This window comes from Rhineura floridana, chromosome 9, assembly GCF_030035675.1.
Source record: "Rhineura floridana isolate rRhiFlo1 chromosome 9, rRhiFlo1.hap2, whole genome shotgun sequence".
Taxonomy (NCBI): domain Eukaryota; kingdom Metazoa; phylum Chordata; class Lepidosauria; order Squamata; family Rhineuridae; genus Rhineura; species Rhineura floridana.
Window position 1 is genome coordinate 36,146,192 of NC_084488.1, and position 18,898 is coordinate 36,165,089.

Here is an 18,898-nt window from a genome sequence, read left to right on the forward strand (position 1 = left end):
TATTCCTTGACCATTTGTCTATCAATCTCAAGCTGTAATCCTGCCCCTTCAACTTCACATTTGCCAGAGGGTCACAGGTCCTCTTTTGGGAAAAGATAGAGCCAAAGTAGGATTTGAACACTTCTGCCTTTTCTTTGTCATCTGCTATCCTTTTGCCATTCTCATTGCATAGCTGTACCACCACTTCTTTTTTCTGTCTTTTACTGGATGTATCTGAAGAATGATTTTTTGTTCTTTTTGGCATCCCTCGCTAACCTCAGCTTTAGCCTTCCTGACACCATCCCTGCAATTCCATGATACCTGTCTGTATTCTTCCTTTGTGGCCTGGCCCTCCTTCCACTTCCTGTATGAGTCCTTTTTTGTTTTCAGGTCATCTCTAAGTTTTTGTGTGAAGTTCTTTTGTGAAGCCACACTGGTTTCTTCTGCTCTCTTCCCCCTTTTTTCCTTGGTGGAATTGTTTGCCATTGTGCCTTTAGAATTTCCTTTTTTAGAAACTCCCACTCATCTCAGACTTCTTTTCTCATTAGGGTCGCTTGCCATGGAACCTTACTTATCATTGTTCCGAGTTTATTAAAATCGGCTTTCCTGAAGTCCAAGGTACATGTATGGCTACTCTCAGCTTTTGCTTCCTTAAAATCAAGAACTCAAGTATAACATGGTCACTTTCTCCCTGAGTTCCCGTAATTGCCACTTCATCGGCTAAATAATCTCTATTGATTACAATCAAGTCGAGGACAGCTGATCCTCTAGTTCCTTCCTCTACTTTCTGTAAGAGAAAGTTGTCTCCAACACAAGTCAGGAACTTATTGGAGGGGCCGTGCTTGGCAGAATTTGTCTCCCAACAGATATCAGGGTAATTTAAGTCCTCCATTACTATTACATCATGTCTCCTCCAGACATTGGCAATTTGCTTCATGTTGAAGAAGCAAGCTGAGTGAACTAAATGGTAAGGAAGTCCTGAGTTTACTGGTGGGGAAATTCCACACTAATGTATGTGTTAAAAGATGTCCTCTCCCCAGTGGAACTCCAACACTCCAGCCTCTACACCATTCTGGCTGGGTTTTCTTCTCTCACCCACCTTTCTTGAAGCATACTAATGCAGTTATTTGTGGCTTCTGTGCAACGCTCCTAAGGACCAGAGGTGGGATTGAAGGTATTTGTATATTGCAGATTTTAACCCATTCTGACGAGTAGATGTGTAGATTCAAGGGCTTTGTGTCAACTGGAAAGTTTAGAACTTGGGGAGATATGCTGTAGAGCATTAGGAGGGTGCATTATTAGGAATGATGGAATTTCATGTCCGGAAAGTTTCCAGCAAATCATCAGCTGCCAGAATTCATTTCTGAGCTGGCTGGTTAAAAGGTTTCATTTGATAAAGAGAGTTAGAGTATCAAAAGCACAAATTTAGCAAAGACAATTTTAAAAAACAGGACAAGACCACTTCTCCGCAACACTAGATGGCAGTGTAAGATAGCATAGCAACTCAAGTAGCTTTTGCAGTTTTACTTATCACCTGAATTTATTAACTAGCTGTTTTAACTTCAACAACTTGAATAATTGAGAAATTAAAAGTCCAGATTGCTATTTCACTGTTGTTCTCCCCCTACAACCTAAACAGACTTTCTCCAAGTAAACCACCATCCAATTAGTGGATAGTGAAGCCCACAGTCTGAACATGTGACTTAGTTTTAGCAACACTAATTGTCAAAACAAAAAATCGCATGATCTCTGTTCAACTTTCTGGAAATCAACATAAAATGGAACGGCACAAGTATTAGCAAACATGACAGGAATTGTAAACACTTTGTACTTTAGAAGATCCGACAGAAAACACAACAACTCCATAACCAAACATTCAAGAAAATTTTGCATTACAATTACATTTCACCTAAACTCACAACAAATCCTGTGATCAAGGCCTGACTCAAAGTAATAAAGTATACATGACAAAGTTTCTAATAAATGCCCAATTCATACATTACATAGGAATATAGGAAGCTCCCTTACACTGAGTCAGGCCATTGGTCCATCTAGCTCAGTAATGTCAATGCTGACTGGGAGCAGCTCTTCAGGGTTTCAGGCAAGCATCTTTCCCAGCCCTACTTGGAGAAGCCATAGAAGATAGAATAGAGACCATCATCAACCACAGTCATGCTCCAAAAAGCAAGATGAAGAGAAACACAAAGGAACATGATGAAGGGAACTGGTTTCCCAAAGCTGTGATTACATCAATTGCCTCTATGCAATGCACAATACTTTACCGATGGTATGCATGCACCAGTTCCTTTTCATACGCACACACACGTCTATGAAGATTTGCTCTGGCTGCAGCCAACGTTTTGAGGAAAACAAGTGAAAAGCAAGTAAACTGTAATGAAGCTTAACCTGAACAGAATTCCATAGCACAGATTACAGGGGAGGAGGAAAGCTTCTCAATATACACAAGAATGCTTTCCTAAAATTTCTTATCAAGGAGGAGGATGAAGCTTTAAGCAACCTTTAGAAATAAAGCTAGGACTGGCTCTACCATTAGGCAAGGTGGGGCAAGCACCTCAGGCTGCAGACACCTGGGGACAGTGGTAGCAGACCCCTGGATGTTTCTCCTAAGGCTCCCTGACTGTTCCCCTCTTTTGGGGAAGAGGGAGGAAAGAGTTGTGTATGTTAAACCACATGTCCTCACCCTCCTAAATTAGCCTGCTGCCTCAAGCATTGAGAGGACCTATCCCACCACCAATGCTGAATTAAGATTTAATTTCTAGTACAGTCAATTTCCGTATGTGGAATGGGAAGGAGGCACCATTTTTTCCTTGATCTCAGACAGCAAAATGTCTTGGGTCAGCCCTCAACAAAGCCCCTAAGAAGCAAAACAAAAAGTAAAAAAAGCCTGGTACCCTAAAAGGCTTCATGTATTTAAGATGATGGGAAAACAAGTGTCCTATGTTCATCCTATCTGAAAGCTTTTTTCTCCTGGTGTCAATGAAATGTTTCCCACCTCCACACAGAAAAAAACTGAGGTACACAACCGATTAACCAAACCTTTCTCTCTCCAACTCCTGCACTGGGAACTGTAAGATAATATGAAACTGCTGTTTGAGAAATGTAACACATACACTTTTCAGCACTCTGGTCAGGGCAGAACTTTTTAAGCAGCTATCCAACCATAATTTAATCCCTCCTGTAATACAGTCCAATGCAAAGTTATAAACAAGAGGTGTGTGCTACAGGTTTGCTTTATTGCTCATGTTAGTGACCACTAGCTTTTCCAGATTCTCAAAAAGATAATATGAACCCAAACCATCCTTTGGACAACAAGCAGGAAAGAGGTGCTATGATCGGATCTCCTAAGCGCTGTTCTTTTGTTTTTGGTAAAGCCAATACCTTGACTACAACAAGGGGACGATTTTGTGACAGTAAAGATACAAATAGACTAGATAAATATTAAGTGAGGCCTAGTCTAGATGTACAATTGCATGCATATCCTCCTAACTTTTTTTTTTAAAGGCAGAAGGTTGGTTGGAGAGTGGAAGACTGTTTATTCCCCCCCCCCAGCTGCTTTCCCATCTACAGGAAAGGGATAAGGTCCCTATATTTTTTTTCTCCACCATAGGAAGAAAAGTATCTAAAAAGAACAGTTTCAAACAGAAAAACTAGTCAGAGAGGAAAGGGTTAAATAGCCATCTCCCTCCCTTCACCCCCCCGCACTCTCTCTGTCTCTCTCTCACACACACACTCACTCTCTGTCTCTCTCTCTCTCTCCCCCCCCTTCCCTCACCCTGCAAAAAAAGTTCTCAGCCTCCCAAAACTGCTGTGGGATTTTTACAAAGTTGAAGAAAGATAAACACCACATGTCTAGTTTGGACCACTGTTCGAGCCAACCTATTCAGCCATCATGAGAGAAAGATAATTATATGTGATATTATCAAAAGCCAGCTGACATGTTTGGGTTTAATTCCTTTCAGTTTACTTTATAAAAAAGGAATTGCATCTAAAGCCCATTATAGCTTTATAGCTTGTAGTACAGAACTTGATGGCAGTACAAGGACGGAGGTATGTATTAATTTTGAAGCCAACTTGAACTCAGAATGCAATCTGCCAACTCATTTGGGATGAGCAGCAACTGCTTCTTAAACAACCATGGAACAAAACTGTTCATGGAAATGTTCACCTACTTGTCATGGCAGAATACTTAGCCCAGGGCAGAACCAGAACATGCATCAGTAGTCCTTTATCACTAGACAGTGTATGCACTGTCTGCGGCCACCATTCTGTGGTTTAGTGTTCAGAACAGAGGCTAGCTATGCAGTCTACACATCCCTGTTCTGCTCCTTCTCTTCCCAGTGTTAAAATAGCTGCCCTTTTAATACTTAAGATATATCTGAGCATGGAGTAAGAAAAAAGGAACACTCATTCAACCAATATGGCTTAAAACTGTACTAAAAACATGGGAATTGAAGCATGAAGGCTGCACACTGACAAGTGGCTCTTTTTACCCCCACCAGTGTTAAATGGATGTGTTCCAATTCCATGGCTGAGCTGTGTGCTAAGCAGACCCAGATGCGTGCATGGCATTGCCCATCCTCTTTTAGCACTAGAGCCAGTTAACCTTTAGCATGAGAAGTAAATAGCAACCCTGGAAGAGGGGGGGCAGATTTGGAAGCTCCTCCCCCTACATGTTAAAGTGTCTGGACATGCAAAACTGACATTTTAAAAAGGAAAAAAAAAGGAGGCTTATGCCTTCTGAGGGACTCTAGAGTCTAGACCCATCAGGAAGGATTTGAACAAAAATATTTTCAGAAGTCCAATTAAAGTTCAGCTAATTAATAAAAAAATCAACTCCATGCCCAAATCAGGGGAGTTTTGCCCTGCTATGTGATCCTTTTCTACATAATGATGGGAACAGAATTTTGCAAAAAGAGCAGGGGCGGATCTCTTAATTATTCACATGGCTACCATGAAGCCTCATTTGTTCCTGAATGCATATTGAACAAGCCTCATCTTTTCTTTGAACTTACTCGGACCCTTCCTGCAAGATTCATTTTAGTGGAAAGAACAGCAAAAATTATGATAATGTAAATCTTCTTTTCCTTTGCATCCATTATGTTTAAGCCATATGTCAATAAATGTGCTAGTATTTAAGACTCCAAGAATTTGGGCATAGTTGGCCAAGAGGTACCAATCTGCCATTTCATCTCTGAAAGGGACTTCTTCCCTTTGTTAGGGAAGGATCTTGCCTAACTCCAAGAGTGGCTTTGGCTACGCATTAATACTGCAGGGGAACAGGAACTGTAACAGCCTTCTGTTTCTGGTTCCTTCACATCTCCATCATCCCCACCCCCACAAAGATATAAGCCAGATCTCAGTGCAGGGAATGTTTGCCCATCTCCCCAAGCAGAAGGAGATATTCAAGAGTTATTTCAGACATGTGGATGTGGGGGTGGCTTGGTGAGGAGAAAAAAGGGATCAAAAGCACTCAAGGTAAGTGTTCTCTGGCAATTTTGTCATATACACGCTACTCATGATCTTGCCAAGCCAAGATTCCACTCTTAAGACCCAGATAATGTATAGTTGGCTTGCAATCAAGTATGCAAACCCTGACCTATGGCATCCATGCTAAATATAATGGAGGCTGGCACCCATTGGAACTGGCAGAGCAGACGCCAAGGAGCCCAACAGTAGGTGGTGCCAGAGCCAATGACAAGCAGAGTCAACTAATTCTAATTTGTCCCTATCTTCTTCTCTGCTGAGTTCTACAAGGAGGAGGAGAAAGTTGACAGGAAGGATCATCCTCTGGACTAGTTTTAAGTAAGAAGACAGACAGGTGGGGGCTGAGTGAGGGTAGACTGAAGGTGTTATGGTGGTGGGGCAGTGCTCCATTAGCCCCAATGGACAAGCCCCCACTGGCTAAACAGACTGTTCAAAACCTTATTTCATGTTTCTTTTTTATATACCTGAAATAATGGACAGAACGCTGTGCATGGTAACAACTTTGCCGCAGAGTTCCTTAAAGTTCTTTTATCCATCAAGTATTGCCAATGTGAAACAATCTTGATATTAGGAGAACAAGTACCAGCTTGAAATACCACTTACATTAAGTGATAAAAAGCGTGCCTATACCAATACTTATGCAGCTAGCTCTGAAATTGAAACTAAAACATTCACACATCCCTATCACTAACCACATTGTGAATAGTCAGATAAAAAGCCTTTAAGAATAGAGATTTAGGGAGGTTCCAGAAACACTAAATCCCAAAGTTGTAAAGCAGCCACTAAAATGCCTGATACTCCATCTGTATACTTACCTCCCACTAAGTAATTTCTTGTATGCATGGAAGAATTAATGTCTGCTCTCATTGAAAGCAGCTCTCATTTACAGCTTTACAAAGGAGCTTGCATGAGAATAGAAGCAGAAATAATTTCTCAGCTCACCAGTTCTTATGTGTATACATCATATACGGACATGATTTTGGGTTGTTTCTCATGGTAAAGAGGGAGGGAAAATCAGGCCAATTAAAACTTGTTTTTCTGGTTAACAAGTCATTTGCATGCTTTTAAAATGATGGTATGGTTTCTAAATTAGCTTTTCATGTCCAGACCTACATTACAGTTGACAATGCTTAGAACAGGTATAGGCAAAAGATAGTTCAGGATCTACTGGTAGATCCCTGGGTGATTTGCAGTAGACCTGCAGGGGTTTCTGATTCCCAGTTGTTTCCTAATAGCTATAAAAAGTCTTTTCTCTACCTAAATTAGGCTGCTGAAATGAAGAAAGCTTGGGGTAACCAGGACTGGACATGTGTAAAAGAACTGTGAGCTGTTCAGTTCAGGTACTGAAAAGAAGAATCCTAAGCTCAAAGTCTGCTGGTCTTTAATTATATGTCTTTTGCACCTGGTCCTGACTAGTGGATCTTGGGATTCTAGTAAAAGAAAATAGCTCCAATGGGCGTGAACTCTTCCCACCCCTGGCTTAGAATGATGGAAAGAAATTAAGCCACTGTTTATTCTGAACATACATGCTTTGTGGTAAAATACTCAGATTTTTAGCTTAGTATGGAGAATGCCATGCATAGCCAGACAGCTAATAATCTAATCCATTTCCACCAACATCTACTAAAACAGGCAACGATAACCCACAACACTGAAGGAGTGCCTTTAAAATGGAACTTGGGTTCAGATGCCAATCTTCCCCATAATTGCCCCCAGTTCAGGCTGGCTGTAGCACATCCTGCTATGTGCTATGCAGGCAAAAGGAGGAAAGGCAGTCAAGCATGGTATACTAGGTAAAATGTTGTCCACGGACATGGGGATTCCAGGTTCAAATCCCCACTCAGCAGCAAGTCACTATTTCTCTGGTCAATCTATCTCACAGGATTCTTGAGCAATAGCTTAAGTAAGATAAATGAGATAATTCTGTAAAACTAAAACACCCCAGATGAGCTAAGAGGCATTTAAATGATGGTGATAGAGTCAATGGGATTAAATAAGGCACCTACATTCTCACTGCACATGCTACCAGACAGTCCACACTGCTATTTGTGTCACTCGATCTCTCTCTCTCCAACTCAGAAAGTTTGGCTTGTTAAAGAGAGCCAAAGTAGATGGGGGTGTTGTATATCTTAGGGTCTCCCAATCAGAACTGTTGTATGTGAAGGGCTTTAACCCTTTCCCCCTAAACCATGGTCCCAGCAAAACATCCCTGTTATCCTAACTCACAAGGGAAGCTAACATTGGCTGCAGTGGTAGCTTCCTTTTTGGGCAAATACCATATTTGGGGCAAGGATCTTTCATTAAGACCATAGCATAGCAGTAAAGTCCACATACCACAATCCTAGTTCTGATGTTATTTTTAAGAGTTAAATATATTGTTTAATGAATTTTAATTATTTGTCCAAGCTCTGGGACAAGCTACACAGCATCCTTACTGTGCTACTCCTGCTTTAAAATATAAGGCCCTATCCCAAGCTCTAGTACCATTAGTGACATGAGTATATGTGCATAGGAGAGAGAAAGTGACCTAATTACCACCAGCATAAATCAAGCTCTGCAGAGATTGTGGCAATATCTGAAAAACCAGTCTGATAATTGGAACTTTGTGGTCTCATGACAAAAGCCAATCTGCAGAGACCCCAGCATACAGCAGCAGTCGACACATGACTCATCTATTCCACACAGCAGGCTTAGTACTTCCCCATAATTGCCACTCCCTAAGCAGGTCTTGTGGTGAAGTCCCAAGCTAAGATGTAGAAGACAGAGCCAACAACAAAGATCCAAATAGTAAAAAACCTCCAATTTTCTTTGCTCATGGAACAGGGTTGGGCATACATGCATTTTGCAGCAGGAAAGTTGAAACTGAGTGGTGGTGGAATTAACCAATAATGACTTGGAATCAACATTGACCTGTATTAAACATTTTACAAAGGCATGTATATCAAAATTATGTTACTTGCAATGCATTGTTATAGGTCATTCCAACCAAAGCAGCCAACTAACAAAAGTGTTTCTCACCAGCATTTGATGATACAACTGTTCTTGGAGGAGATAAAAGTTTGGCTGCATGACCATTTTTACTCTCACTTCCTCTCCTGGAGCGGAATGCAATCTTGGATGCTGGCATATTCCTTAGGGCAACAGGGTTGTCCTTGGGTAAGCTTTGCCCTTGTGCTGTCTCTGCTTTAGGCAAAAAAACCTGCATGATTCAGTATCATGTGGAAAAACAAACAGGAGATCAGGATCAAACCACATGGTAAATCTATAAGCTATATATATTATTAGTGTCACAATAATGCAGAGCACTAAGACAACAGTGGACAGAGGCTAATGGAGAATCTTTTGATCATACACGAACTGAAGGTTTGCTCCAAAGTAGCAGTGTCCCAACATCAATAGACAAACATTTATCTTAATGATAACCACCCACACGCTCTATTTAAAGAGACAGAACAGCTGTGGTCATAAGATTATGGGCATTACTTCTGGTATTTAATTCTGAATTGGAGTAAAAAAAAGTCTTGTGTGAAAGTGTAAGCTCACCTTCCACGACAACCAAACTGTTGAAATTCTTATTTTTATTGTTAATCTATAAAAGCAGAGATATATAGTTCTGCAGCCTGAATGTGTGAGGCTAAGTTGTGTGTAGGTGGCCTGGGGCACAGACAACACCCTCATCATCCCTTTGTGCACCATCCCACCTCCTCCACTTCCAGCTTTTGCCCACTTAGTGTGTAAGCTCGAAGGGAGCTTCTAAGTGCAATTAAGCACTGAACATGCTTAGAAGCCTTCGGTGCTGGGTTATCAGGATTCCGGACAGCAAGGAGACTTATAAGCGTGTTCAAGTGAACTTGTTTAGAAGCCTCCTTCAGACATTCTTGTCTGGAGTCAAGTGGGCATCCCATTGCGCACACCCCAAGCTCCCTACACACTTTTTTGCCAACCCTATAGCAGGGGGAATGGGGGGGTTGCTCCCTAAAAAAATTCTCTCCCAAGTTTTTTTTACAAAAAATGAATTTATTACAGAAAAAATCTCCCCCCTACTTTGTTTGGTGCCTCCCCCTAAACTTTTAGGCTAGCTATGGGCCTCCTTTTTGCCCTTATGTATTCATGCTGAACACCTGAAGAAGATTATTAGCAAAGCAGGACAAATGTGTGCAGGGTAGAAGAGGGGTGGGGACTGGGGTGTGGATGGAAGCCCTGCCACCAATTCCCCACACACATTGGCTCCACACCTTTCTGGATATGGCAGGGATTCCAATCACAAGGTGGAATTTGAAGCACGTTCAGCTAAAAACTTACTTGAGAATTCCCCTTCAGACCTTCCCTCTCAACATGAGAGGATCTGAAGTAGAGCCGGGGCACACAGAAGTGCTGGGGTGAAACTTCCTTGTGTGTCCCAGCTCTCTCTCCAGCTTTAGCTCACAAGCATTGAAGCAAACACCTCCATAGGGCTCTTACAACTTTCATTATAGAGATTCACAGGATTAGGTGAGGCCATAATCCCTAGAATCTCCGCACCACACCAGAACATTAAGAGTAGGAGGGGGCTCACAATTCAATGGTAGGATGAATTTTCTGCAATATAATATCCCAAATTCAATCTCTCATGCAAGTTAAAATATCTCAGGTAGCAGAGCATGTAAAATCTTCTGCCTGAGATCCTGTGAAGATATTGCCAGTAGGTAATACTGGCCTAAAATGATAGTAACTTGGTGTCATATAAAGCAACTTTGTCTTTTCATAATACATCTATCTTAGGGGGTTGAATCAGTATCTATGTATTTTTAGATGTGCCATCAATAACTGCCCCCCCCCGGTATAAAAGCAGCAAGGCAAGGCAAAACCCCCAATTAAAAGGTAAAGGCATATACAACCAATGAAGTAGTTGCTGATTCTAGTAATCCTTCACTCAAATTATTTCAGTATTATGTTTTTATTTAAGAAACTGTGCATTAAAGGACATATTATAATTTTATAAAAACCTATGGTGGAGTTTTGAAAGGTACTTTTCCCTCCTCAAGGATTTGTTTAGAAGCAGGGATCCTGAAGTTTTGGTTTGGTTTTGTAACCAGCTATTATTTGCTATTACCACCAAACGCCCCCCCCCAGCTACCCACCCCCACTGTCCTCTGACACATGCACATGGGGGAAGGGTCACTGGATCCTGAGGTTTGGAGAAGCAGTGAGGGGGATTCACATTGCCTTCTCCCAAAGTGCAAAGTGAGGAAGTTCTTACTCCTGAACAAAAAGACTTGTAGGAGAAGCAACATCTCATCTCACTTTGCACAGGGTTTCAAAAGGGGGAAGAAGCTGCTCTCACTGCTTCACCTTCAGAAAACCTCTGGCCACCTCCAGGACTTCTCTGCAAATTATGGAGAACTTCAGAAGTGATCACGGGGCAGGGGGGCAATCACTGCTGGCAACCCAATCCGTGCATTGATGTACACAAGCGTTACATTTTTAAAGTCAAATACCAGCATCAAGACTAAATTCAATGTACTCATGTCTAGAGAATATATACCAAAGAATAATGCCTACAAACCCTTAAAGTTATAAAAACAGTGCTAGAAATAAAGACACCTTATATCAGCCTTTCCCAACCAGTGTGCCTCCAGATGTTGTTGGACCACAATTCCCATCTTTCCTGACCGTTGGCAAAGCTGGCTGAGGCTGATGGGAGTTGTGGTCCAACAACATCTGGAGGCCCACTAGTTGGGAAAGGCTGCCCTATATGCTTTATTCACTAATAGGCAAAAAACCCTTGCAATTTAAGAACGTACCTATAGCTAACAGACATTTCTATCAAACTTTAAAAAGCAGGGATACTGGGCAGCTATAGTGAATGCACCAGGGGAGCAGGAGACCTGATCTCCTCTCTGAGATATTGGACTGCCCTACAAATTTGTCAAAATGCAAGCAATTTGGGTTGGTCTTTCACAGTCCAATCCACTTCCTATGCAGCTTGGAAGAATTTGGTAACATATGCCTCTGAGCATATAGTGAGTGGTGGCAACACCTGTGTAACAGAAATATGCAGAGTAATTCAGCGGTCTGAGTTGCGTGTGTGCCAGTATGTGTATTTACCTAAGCAGCAGGCTTTTACCCAGGATTTAGATCACAGAGACTTAAGACTTAGTAAAATAAGAAAAGGTACTTTATTTATAGAAATACCTAGTAGACAAGAAAGGCATACCTAGTTCTAACTAACTAAGTTGGAGGTGCAATGCCCAGACTTGGATATTGCCCTCATGGCTCAGGAGAGAGAACAAAGACAGAGATGTGTCCTCTCTTCTCCGACACAGTAAGAAGAAAACAAAGGAAGGAGGAGTAGGTCAGCTTCCCTGAGTATATCAGTTTACAACAGAAGGAAATTAGGTAGAGAAGAGCACAGGTAAAGGTAGACAAGCCTAGCCAACTGGATGACCCTAACTCTATTTTCCTTCTGGAATACAAACAAAAGAACTCAAACAGGAGTTGCTCTTGCCCCACATCCAACAACCTGCAATCAGCCCAAATAACAGAAACAAGACATGTCCTGTGTTGATCTTGTTTTAGCAGGGAAGAAGCAACAATATTAAGACAGTTGATATAGTTGATTTTAAATTATGTTTGATTTTGCAATTTTAGTGAAGTTTCCCAGGGCAAATTATTCTCTTTTGCTTCAGTGAATATGTGAGGTACAGCAACTCTTTGCAGGGGCGTCACTAGAGCGGTGCAGCAGGTGCGGGCCGCACTGGGTGACACTGCCAGACGGGGGTGACACCCAGAGCCGCCCCCCCGGCACCACCTAGGCACCGATGAGAGCCTTCGCGTGGCACACCGGCTGCTAGAAGGTGGAAGCAGCGGCAGCAAGGCCTCGGCATGCTCCCGGGCCATCGTTTGGCCGCGCGTTTGTAGAGGCGGCGTGCGTGCTCTGCGCGCACAATCACACTCACTCACAACCTCAGAGAGAAGGTGCTGCGGGCTGCACCGGGTGACACCAACGACTCTGCATAATTTACACTAAAAAACTTCAAGCACAACTGTGGAATAATGACACTGACTATTCTGCAGAATAGTCTCCAGTGGACATCAGGAGTATCTCAGTTTGCACAATATGAAACAGTGGGAGATGAAATATATTCTAGCAAATTTCTAAGTGTGCTCTATGTTTTTAATTGACCATGCCCACCTTTTCTTAAGTGGAATGGTTTAAGCACATTAGGCTGAATACATGCATCTTGGCAGGCCAAGTTTGTTTCTTCCAACAGCTAGAGTCACTGCTTAAATAGCAACATATTGTACTCAGTCTAATTTTACATCAAACTGCAGTTTCAGATTCAACTGTTAATTCACCCAAAATATAAAACATAACCTCCAGTTTGAAACACAAAAGGCTGTCTTCACCATCATATGACACTGACCAATGAAAAGGCTTTGAAATTAATAAAAATAAATTTGATACAGATTTGTAGGATAAATAATGAGTAATATAATTTTCTAGGATAGATTCTCTGTAGAAACAGTAGTAACACAGGAAAGAAGCAAAGTAAGAACACCAACAAAGATACAAAAAATGTAATTCTCCATCGTTGGACATGCCATCCTGATTACAGGTGTTGCCACCACTCACAATATGCTCAGAGGGGAGAGGACATAGGAAGAGGATTGGAAGGGGGGGTATGGAGAGGGGGAGGGTGTGAAGAGGGCAAGGGGGAGGAGGAGGGGAGGGCAGGTTTGATCATCTGCATGCTTATTGAGTTCAATGGTATTTACACCTGTACAATCATGCTTAGGATAAGTGAAACTGACCTTGGGGAAGGGGGGAGGGAGGGGGGAGAAGGGAGGATAATGGGTGGGTGGGCACTGGGCAGAGGGAAAGCCCCTTTTCTTTCCACAAGGAAATCATTGTGAACAGTATCACTGTTTTTCAGGGTTCCCTCACCTTTTTATTTTACAGTGGACACATGTAGCCTCCCACCCAAATTTAAACCAAAGCTGTCCCTGGCCACATCCACACTAGACATTTATTCCACTTGAGATAATCATGGCTTCCCCCAAAGAAGTGTAGTTTGTGAAGGGTGCTGAGAGTTGTTAGGAGATATCCTGTTCCCTTCACAGAGCTACAATCACCAGAAGAGAGGCTGACTGTTAAACCACTCTGGCCATTAGAGTTCTGTCAGAGGAAAAGAAGTCTTGCAACAACTCAGCACTCTTCATAAATGACACTTCCCAGAATTCTTTGGGGGAAGTGACTACCCAAGCCAGACAGTTGTTAATCTGGCTTTTAGAATGCTAACAGTTGGTTCTTACTGAGCATGCCTGTGCTGTCATAGACTGTACATTAATTAAGAATCAGCCATGCATTTTTTAAACTTTTAAACTGCAGAAGATGAAGGTCAGAGTATGGGGCAAGGTCAGTAACAGGATTACAGGTACTCGGTGAACATGGCTGGTTTTTAATGAATTTCAACAAATTTCGAGAGCACTGACAGTAAAAAGTCCATCAGAGGTCTGGATTTCCCCCCCTTGTTTTACACTTTGAACTCTAGATTCACTGAGTGTTTTGTGTATTACAATGAAAACATAGAGGGTTGTTAAGCAAGCATTTCTGAGTTCAGGACTATACATTTTGTAAGATTTTGTTCTGAAATGAGCTTATGAGGAGCATCAGAATGGCTTGGGGGGTATTTTCAATTTAACATGACGGAATGTGAAAAACCCATGCTGGCTATAGTATACAGCTATTCTTGTGGATATATAACAACTGGTTTCAGGTTTGCTATAGGCTTGCTAAGAGCTCTTACTGAAGTCAGCTCTTGTGTAATACTTTTGATTACTGTGCTGAAAAGAAGATATTTATCTAGTCACCCACATATGCCATTTCCCTCCCGTGCAAAACAATTTCCATTTTGACACTGTGAGGATGTTTGATTATTTTCATCAAACCTAAATAAAGTTGGAGTTGAAAGGTAATAGGTTGTATTTTGCTAAAATATGGTTGCATATCAAGGCTTCATTAGTTGTAGACTTCAAACAGACTACATCAAACTACACACAGAAGGTTACAAGTAAGACTGGTAGAAAATAAGAGACAAGCTGAAAGCAAGTCTTTAGTGAACATGCATTCTCAAATCTTCAATAGGCTGCATCCAGGTGCCAGATTCCCACTGCAAGGCTAAGTAAGAAGAGGCACAAAGCAGGATGAGGATTTTGTGCTACAGTCCCCACTTTGGATTCTGCCACCCATAGCAGTATTATGATCTTACAAGTAGCACATAAATCACATTGGAGTTGTAGCTGTAAAGTTTATCAAATCACCATACCCAATATTTGTAAATAAAGCCTGGAAGCAAAACTGGTTTTCCCTTCTCCCTGTAAAGTCAAAGCAGCAGCCATCATGTGCTCATATACTCAAAAAGCTAGATGTTTTAGTTCACTAAACATCGGTGCTCCAAAAAGAGCCTGAAGATACGTTTAAGTGTTGTTTTTAGAAACTTACCGGAAAAACTTCATTTGCAGCATTTGTGGCAGACTTTTCTGCTGGAATTCTAGGACAATCATTCTGCTGCTGCTGTTGGTCCTCCTCTTGAGGTATCTGACAGATATTCAAAGCACAAGGCTGTACCCAGGACTCTGCACTTTCCATTTTGTCACTCAAAGTCCCACCTGAGATGTCAGAGCATGTTACTGCCACAGAGGAGCATGAAGAGCTAGAACACCTTGCTTTGATGATCCGTTCCACACTCTGCTTCAACGTGATTGTTTTCGAAACCTTGTGGGAAGCGTTTTCAGAATGAGTTGCAGCATGCACAGCTTGGCTAGGAACATGTTTATTAAAATGTTGCTTATGAGTCTTATTCATTGGAGTTTCTGATTTTGTACGTTTATCCAAGTTGAATTTTTTCCTCAGTGCTCCAACTGAAGAGGATGGTTGCCTTGGGGAAGAAGATGGGGAGGATGAGGAAGTTGTAGATAACTGAGGAGATCCTTGAGCTGCTTTTAATGCACCACTCTCTCTTGACTGTGACACAGGCCTGGACATAACTTTTGGCTTGATATTTTTAAAGTTTGGTTTTGGAAAGCTCACTATCTCTGCTTTCCTAGCTTTGGTTATGGTAGCTGCAAATGGAGATCTGTTTGGTGATTTAACTGCAACGTGTTCAGAATTACTTTTGAGTGACATCCTCCTGGAGTGCTCTTTTACCACATGGCCATTTTTTGCACCTTTAGAAATTCCATCACCAACTTCATCTGGTGTGGCAAACACAGCAAAGGTTGCATTTTTTGACTCCACTGTAGGAGGAGGAGGAGGAGAAGTCAAGTTGTGTTCATCAGCTGAGGGACTAAAAACCACAAAAGTTGCATGGCAGTTAGGCTCAGCCAGAGCAGCCTTTTCTAGCTTTGGTATATCATTATGTATTGTTGTAGACACTTTATCATCATGTCCATCTTCTTGAGGATGTCCATCAACCTGATCTTCTTTAGAGATAGTTTGTGCTTTGGTAAAGATCTCTCCATCTTTGTGAAACTCCTGTTCTGAATGCTCATCAAAACTCTGAATTGCTAGAGGGCACAATCCATTGATAGTGCCATCTACTCCAAGTTCAGCTGCACATTTGTTTTCATCATGCTCAGGTGTACTATGCATATATTTCTTATGCTCATCTCTGCACACATTAAATGGTTCCAGTTCTGGCGAGCCCCTACAGTAAGGATCACGACATTCAGCATCCTGCTTTCCTTGTTGTTCATGCTGTACACTATTCTGTGATACTAAATCAATATAATTGGTGACCTCATCTCCTGCCAGTGAAAGAGCAGTAGGTAACACTCCCCTTTCTAGGTGCATGATGTTTATCATATTTGTGTTGCTGAAGGCATCTAGCTTGGAGGAATCAACATGGTGTGTGCGATCAACAGTTTTACAAATTTCCCCAGAACATGCAGATTCCTGAAGGACACATCCCACCTCATGGCACTTATTTCCTATAGTATCCCCCAGGTTTATAATTGTAATGAAGGAGTCATTTGAACTAGCATCTTCTTGTTCCATTTGGAGACAATGTAATTCGTCTTGGATTTCAGTAGTTGTATTTAGTTCCACAGCAGCAAGGGGCACTGAATGCATTAGGTCTGCCTGGCAATAGGGCACAGATTCCTCTGCACTGCAATTTTGGATTCTCTTTATTGCAAGACTCTCTTTGAGAAGGTTCTCTGATTCTGGGAAATTCTGGTTCAAGGCGTGCATGTAAAACTGTTCTTTTGCAGGAGGGACATGCATAGTCTCCAAATCTGAAGTCCCCATGCAGATATAATCACTGGCAGCCTTCTGCAGACCTTGTACTTCAGTGCTTTGAGGATTTGAAGAAGTGTTTGTCTTACTTGTATTCTTAAGTTTTATGTAGTCTTTATGTTCCACCTCTTGGTAATGGCACTGGCTAAGAGTGCTTCCCTTCAGAGAGGTTGATGCAATGGTGTTGTACACATATTTATTGCCATTTTCATCCCTGATGATTAAAGGAGGCTGCAAGCCCTTTTCCTCTGTGTTTTCAACATTCATTTTTTATTGTATTTCTAACTTATCGTCAATCTGTAGAATTCTCAGGAGAATTCAAAAGTTTTCCATTTTTTAAAAAAAGCTTCTCTCAATATTATTTCCTTTTTCTTGGATTGTAGGGTTTTCAAGTATATTCACAACTCTGATCTGGAATCAAACACATTGAAAAATTAGATAAGACTGCTTGCTTTTTTTTTTTTTTTTAAGAAGAGATCAAGCTAAAAGCCTCGACAGCTAAAATTAGTGTTGACTGAAGTTGTTCCATCAGCTTCAGTAAGACTTAAGGGTCAAACACACATTTTCTAGAAAACAGATGATTAGAACCAGGTACTTTCTTTTTTCAGAAAAAAGCAGAGTACAGGACTCCTTTTCAGATTGTGAACATGGTATGTATGGGTTTAACTCTTTCCTCCCCACATTGTTTTCCCACTGAAAATTCAGTTGATCTGAAAATGAAAACATGTTTTAGACTTAATATTTTATAATTTGAAGACTAAGAACTTCATGCCAAGTAGTAAAACTCAACAACATTAACACAGAGGTGGGGGAAGGGAGTGCTGTCTGGGGATTTAGATAGTAGAAAATTTAAAGCACAACTTTTTGTATTGATAAATAATTCAGTACCTTTGTGTGTCACTTACGTTTAACTTTTGTTTTTAAGGTTGGGCCTACACATTTCTCCTACAGCTCTACAAGATTTCTTTGATGAAACAGATTATCTTGACCCATCCCAGTCTGGGTTCAGGTCTGGTTATGGGACTGAATCGGCCTTGGTTGCCCTGATGGATGACCTTTATCGGGAGAAGGACAGGGGGAGTGTGACCCTGTTATTCTTACTTGATCTCTCAGCGGCTTTTGATACCATTGACCATGGTATCCTTCTGGGCCAACTTGGTGAGATGGGTATTGGAGGCACTGTTTCGCTCTCAGAGAATAACATTGGGTGACTGTCTTTCGGCCCCCTGGCAGTTGTGCTGTAGGGTGCCGCAGGGTCCCATCTTGTCTCCCATGCTGTTAAACATCTATATGAAGCCCTTGGGAGCAGTCATCAGGAGATTTGGGGCAAAGTGTCAGCTGACAATACCCAGCTCTATTTCTCCATAACATCTGAATCCGGAGAGGCGGTGCAAGCCCTGGACTGCTGCCTGGACTCGGTGGTGGGCTGGATGAGGGCCAATAAACTGAGTCTGAATCCTAGCAAGAAGGCGGCGCTGTGGGTTGGTGCTTCCCGAGTTTGGATAATTGGTCAGTTGCCTACTTTGGATGGGGTCGTACTCCCTCTGAAAGAGCAGGTCCGTAGTCTGGGGGTGCTCCTGGATCCAGCTTTGTCACTAGAGGCTCAGGTGACCTCTGTAGCTAGGAGTGATAAGACAGCTGCAGTTGTTTCTAGTCTGGGATAGCCTGGCCACTGTTGTCCAGGCACTGGTAAACTCCAGGCTGGATTACTGTAATGCGCTCTATGTGGAGCTGCTCTTGAGGTTGGTCCGGAAGCTGCAGCTGGTGCAAAACGCAGCAGCAAGACTGCTCACTGGGGCAGGGTATCGCCAACATGTCACCCCACTGCTAAAAGAATTGCACTGGCTGCCCATTTGCTACCAGGCCAAGTTCAAGGTTCTAGTTTTGGTGTATAAAGCCCTATACAGCTTGGGACCAGGATACCTGAAAGACCATCTTACCCCTTATATACCCAGTCGATCACTGCACTCTGCAGGTGAGGGCCTCCTGCAGATACCATCTTATCAGGAGGTTCGTTCTGCACAATATAGGAAATGGACCTTTAGTGTGGCGGCACCTACCCTGTGGAATTCCCTCCCCTTAAATATTAGGCAGGCGCCATCTCTGCTATCTTTTCGGTGCCTTTTGATGACTTTC

At 42.1% G+C, this 18,898-nt stretch overlaps 1 protein-coding gene across 5 annotated transcripts in view; it reads right to left on the reverse strand.

The window, feature by feature from the left end:
• Nucleotides 1-18,898, reverse strand: part of MTUS1 (microtubule associated scaffold protein 1) — a 149,317-nt gene that overhangs the window by 101,011 nt on the left and 29,408 nt on the right. For all 5 annotated transcript variants that reach the window (XM_061583529.1, XM_061583528.1, XM_061583527.1 and 2 more), the window contains 2 exons: nucleotides 14,969-17,173; nucleotides 8,503-8,683 (listed from right to left, as the gene is read on the reverse strand). In XM_061583529.1, the coding sequence (XP_061439513.1) occupies nucleotides 8,503-8,683; nucleotides 14,969-17,029 (2,242 nt within the window). In that variant the 5' untranslated portion in view covers nucleotides 17,030-17,173. The remainder of the gene's footprint in view (nucleotides 1-8,502; nucleotides 8,684-14,968; nucleotides 17,174-18,898) is intronic.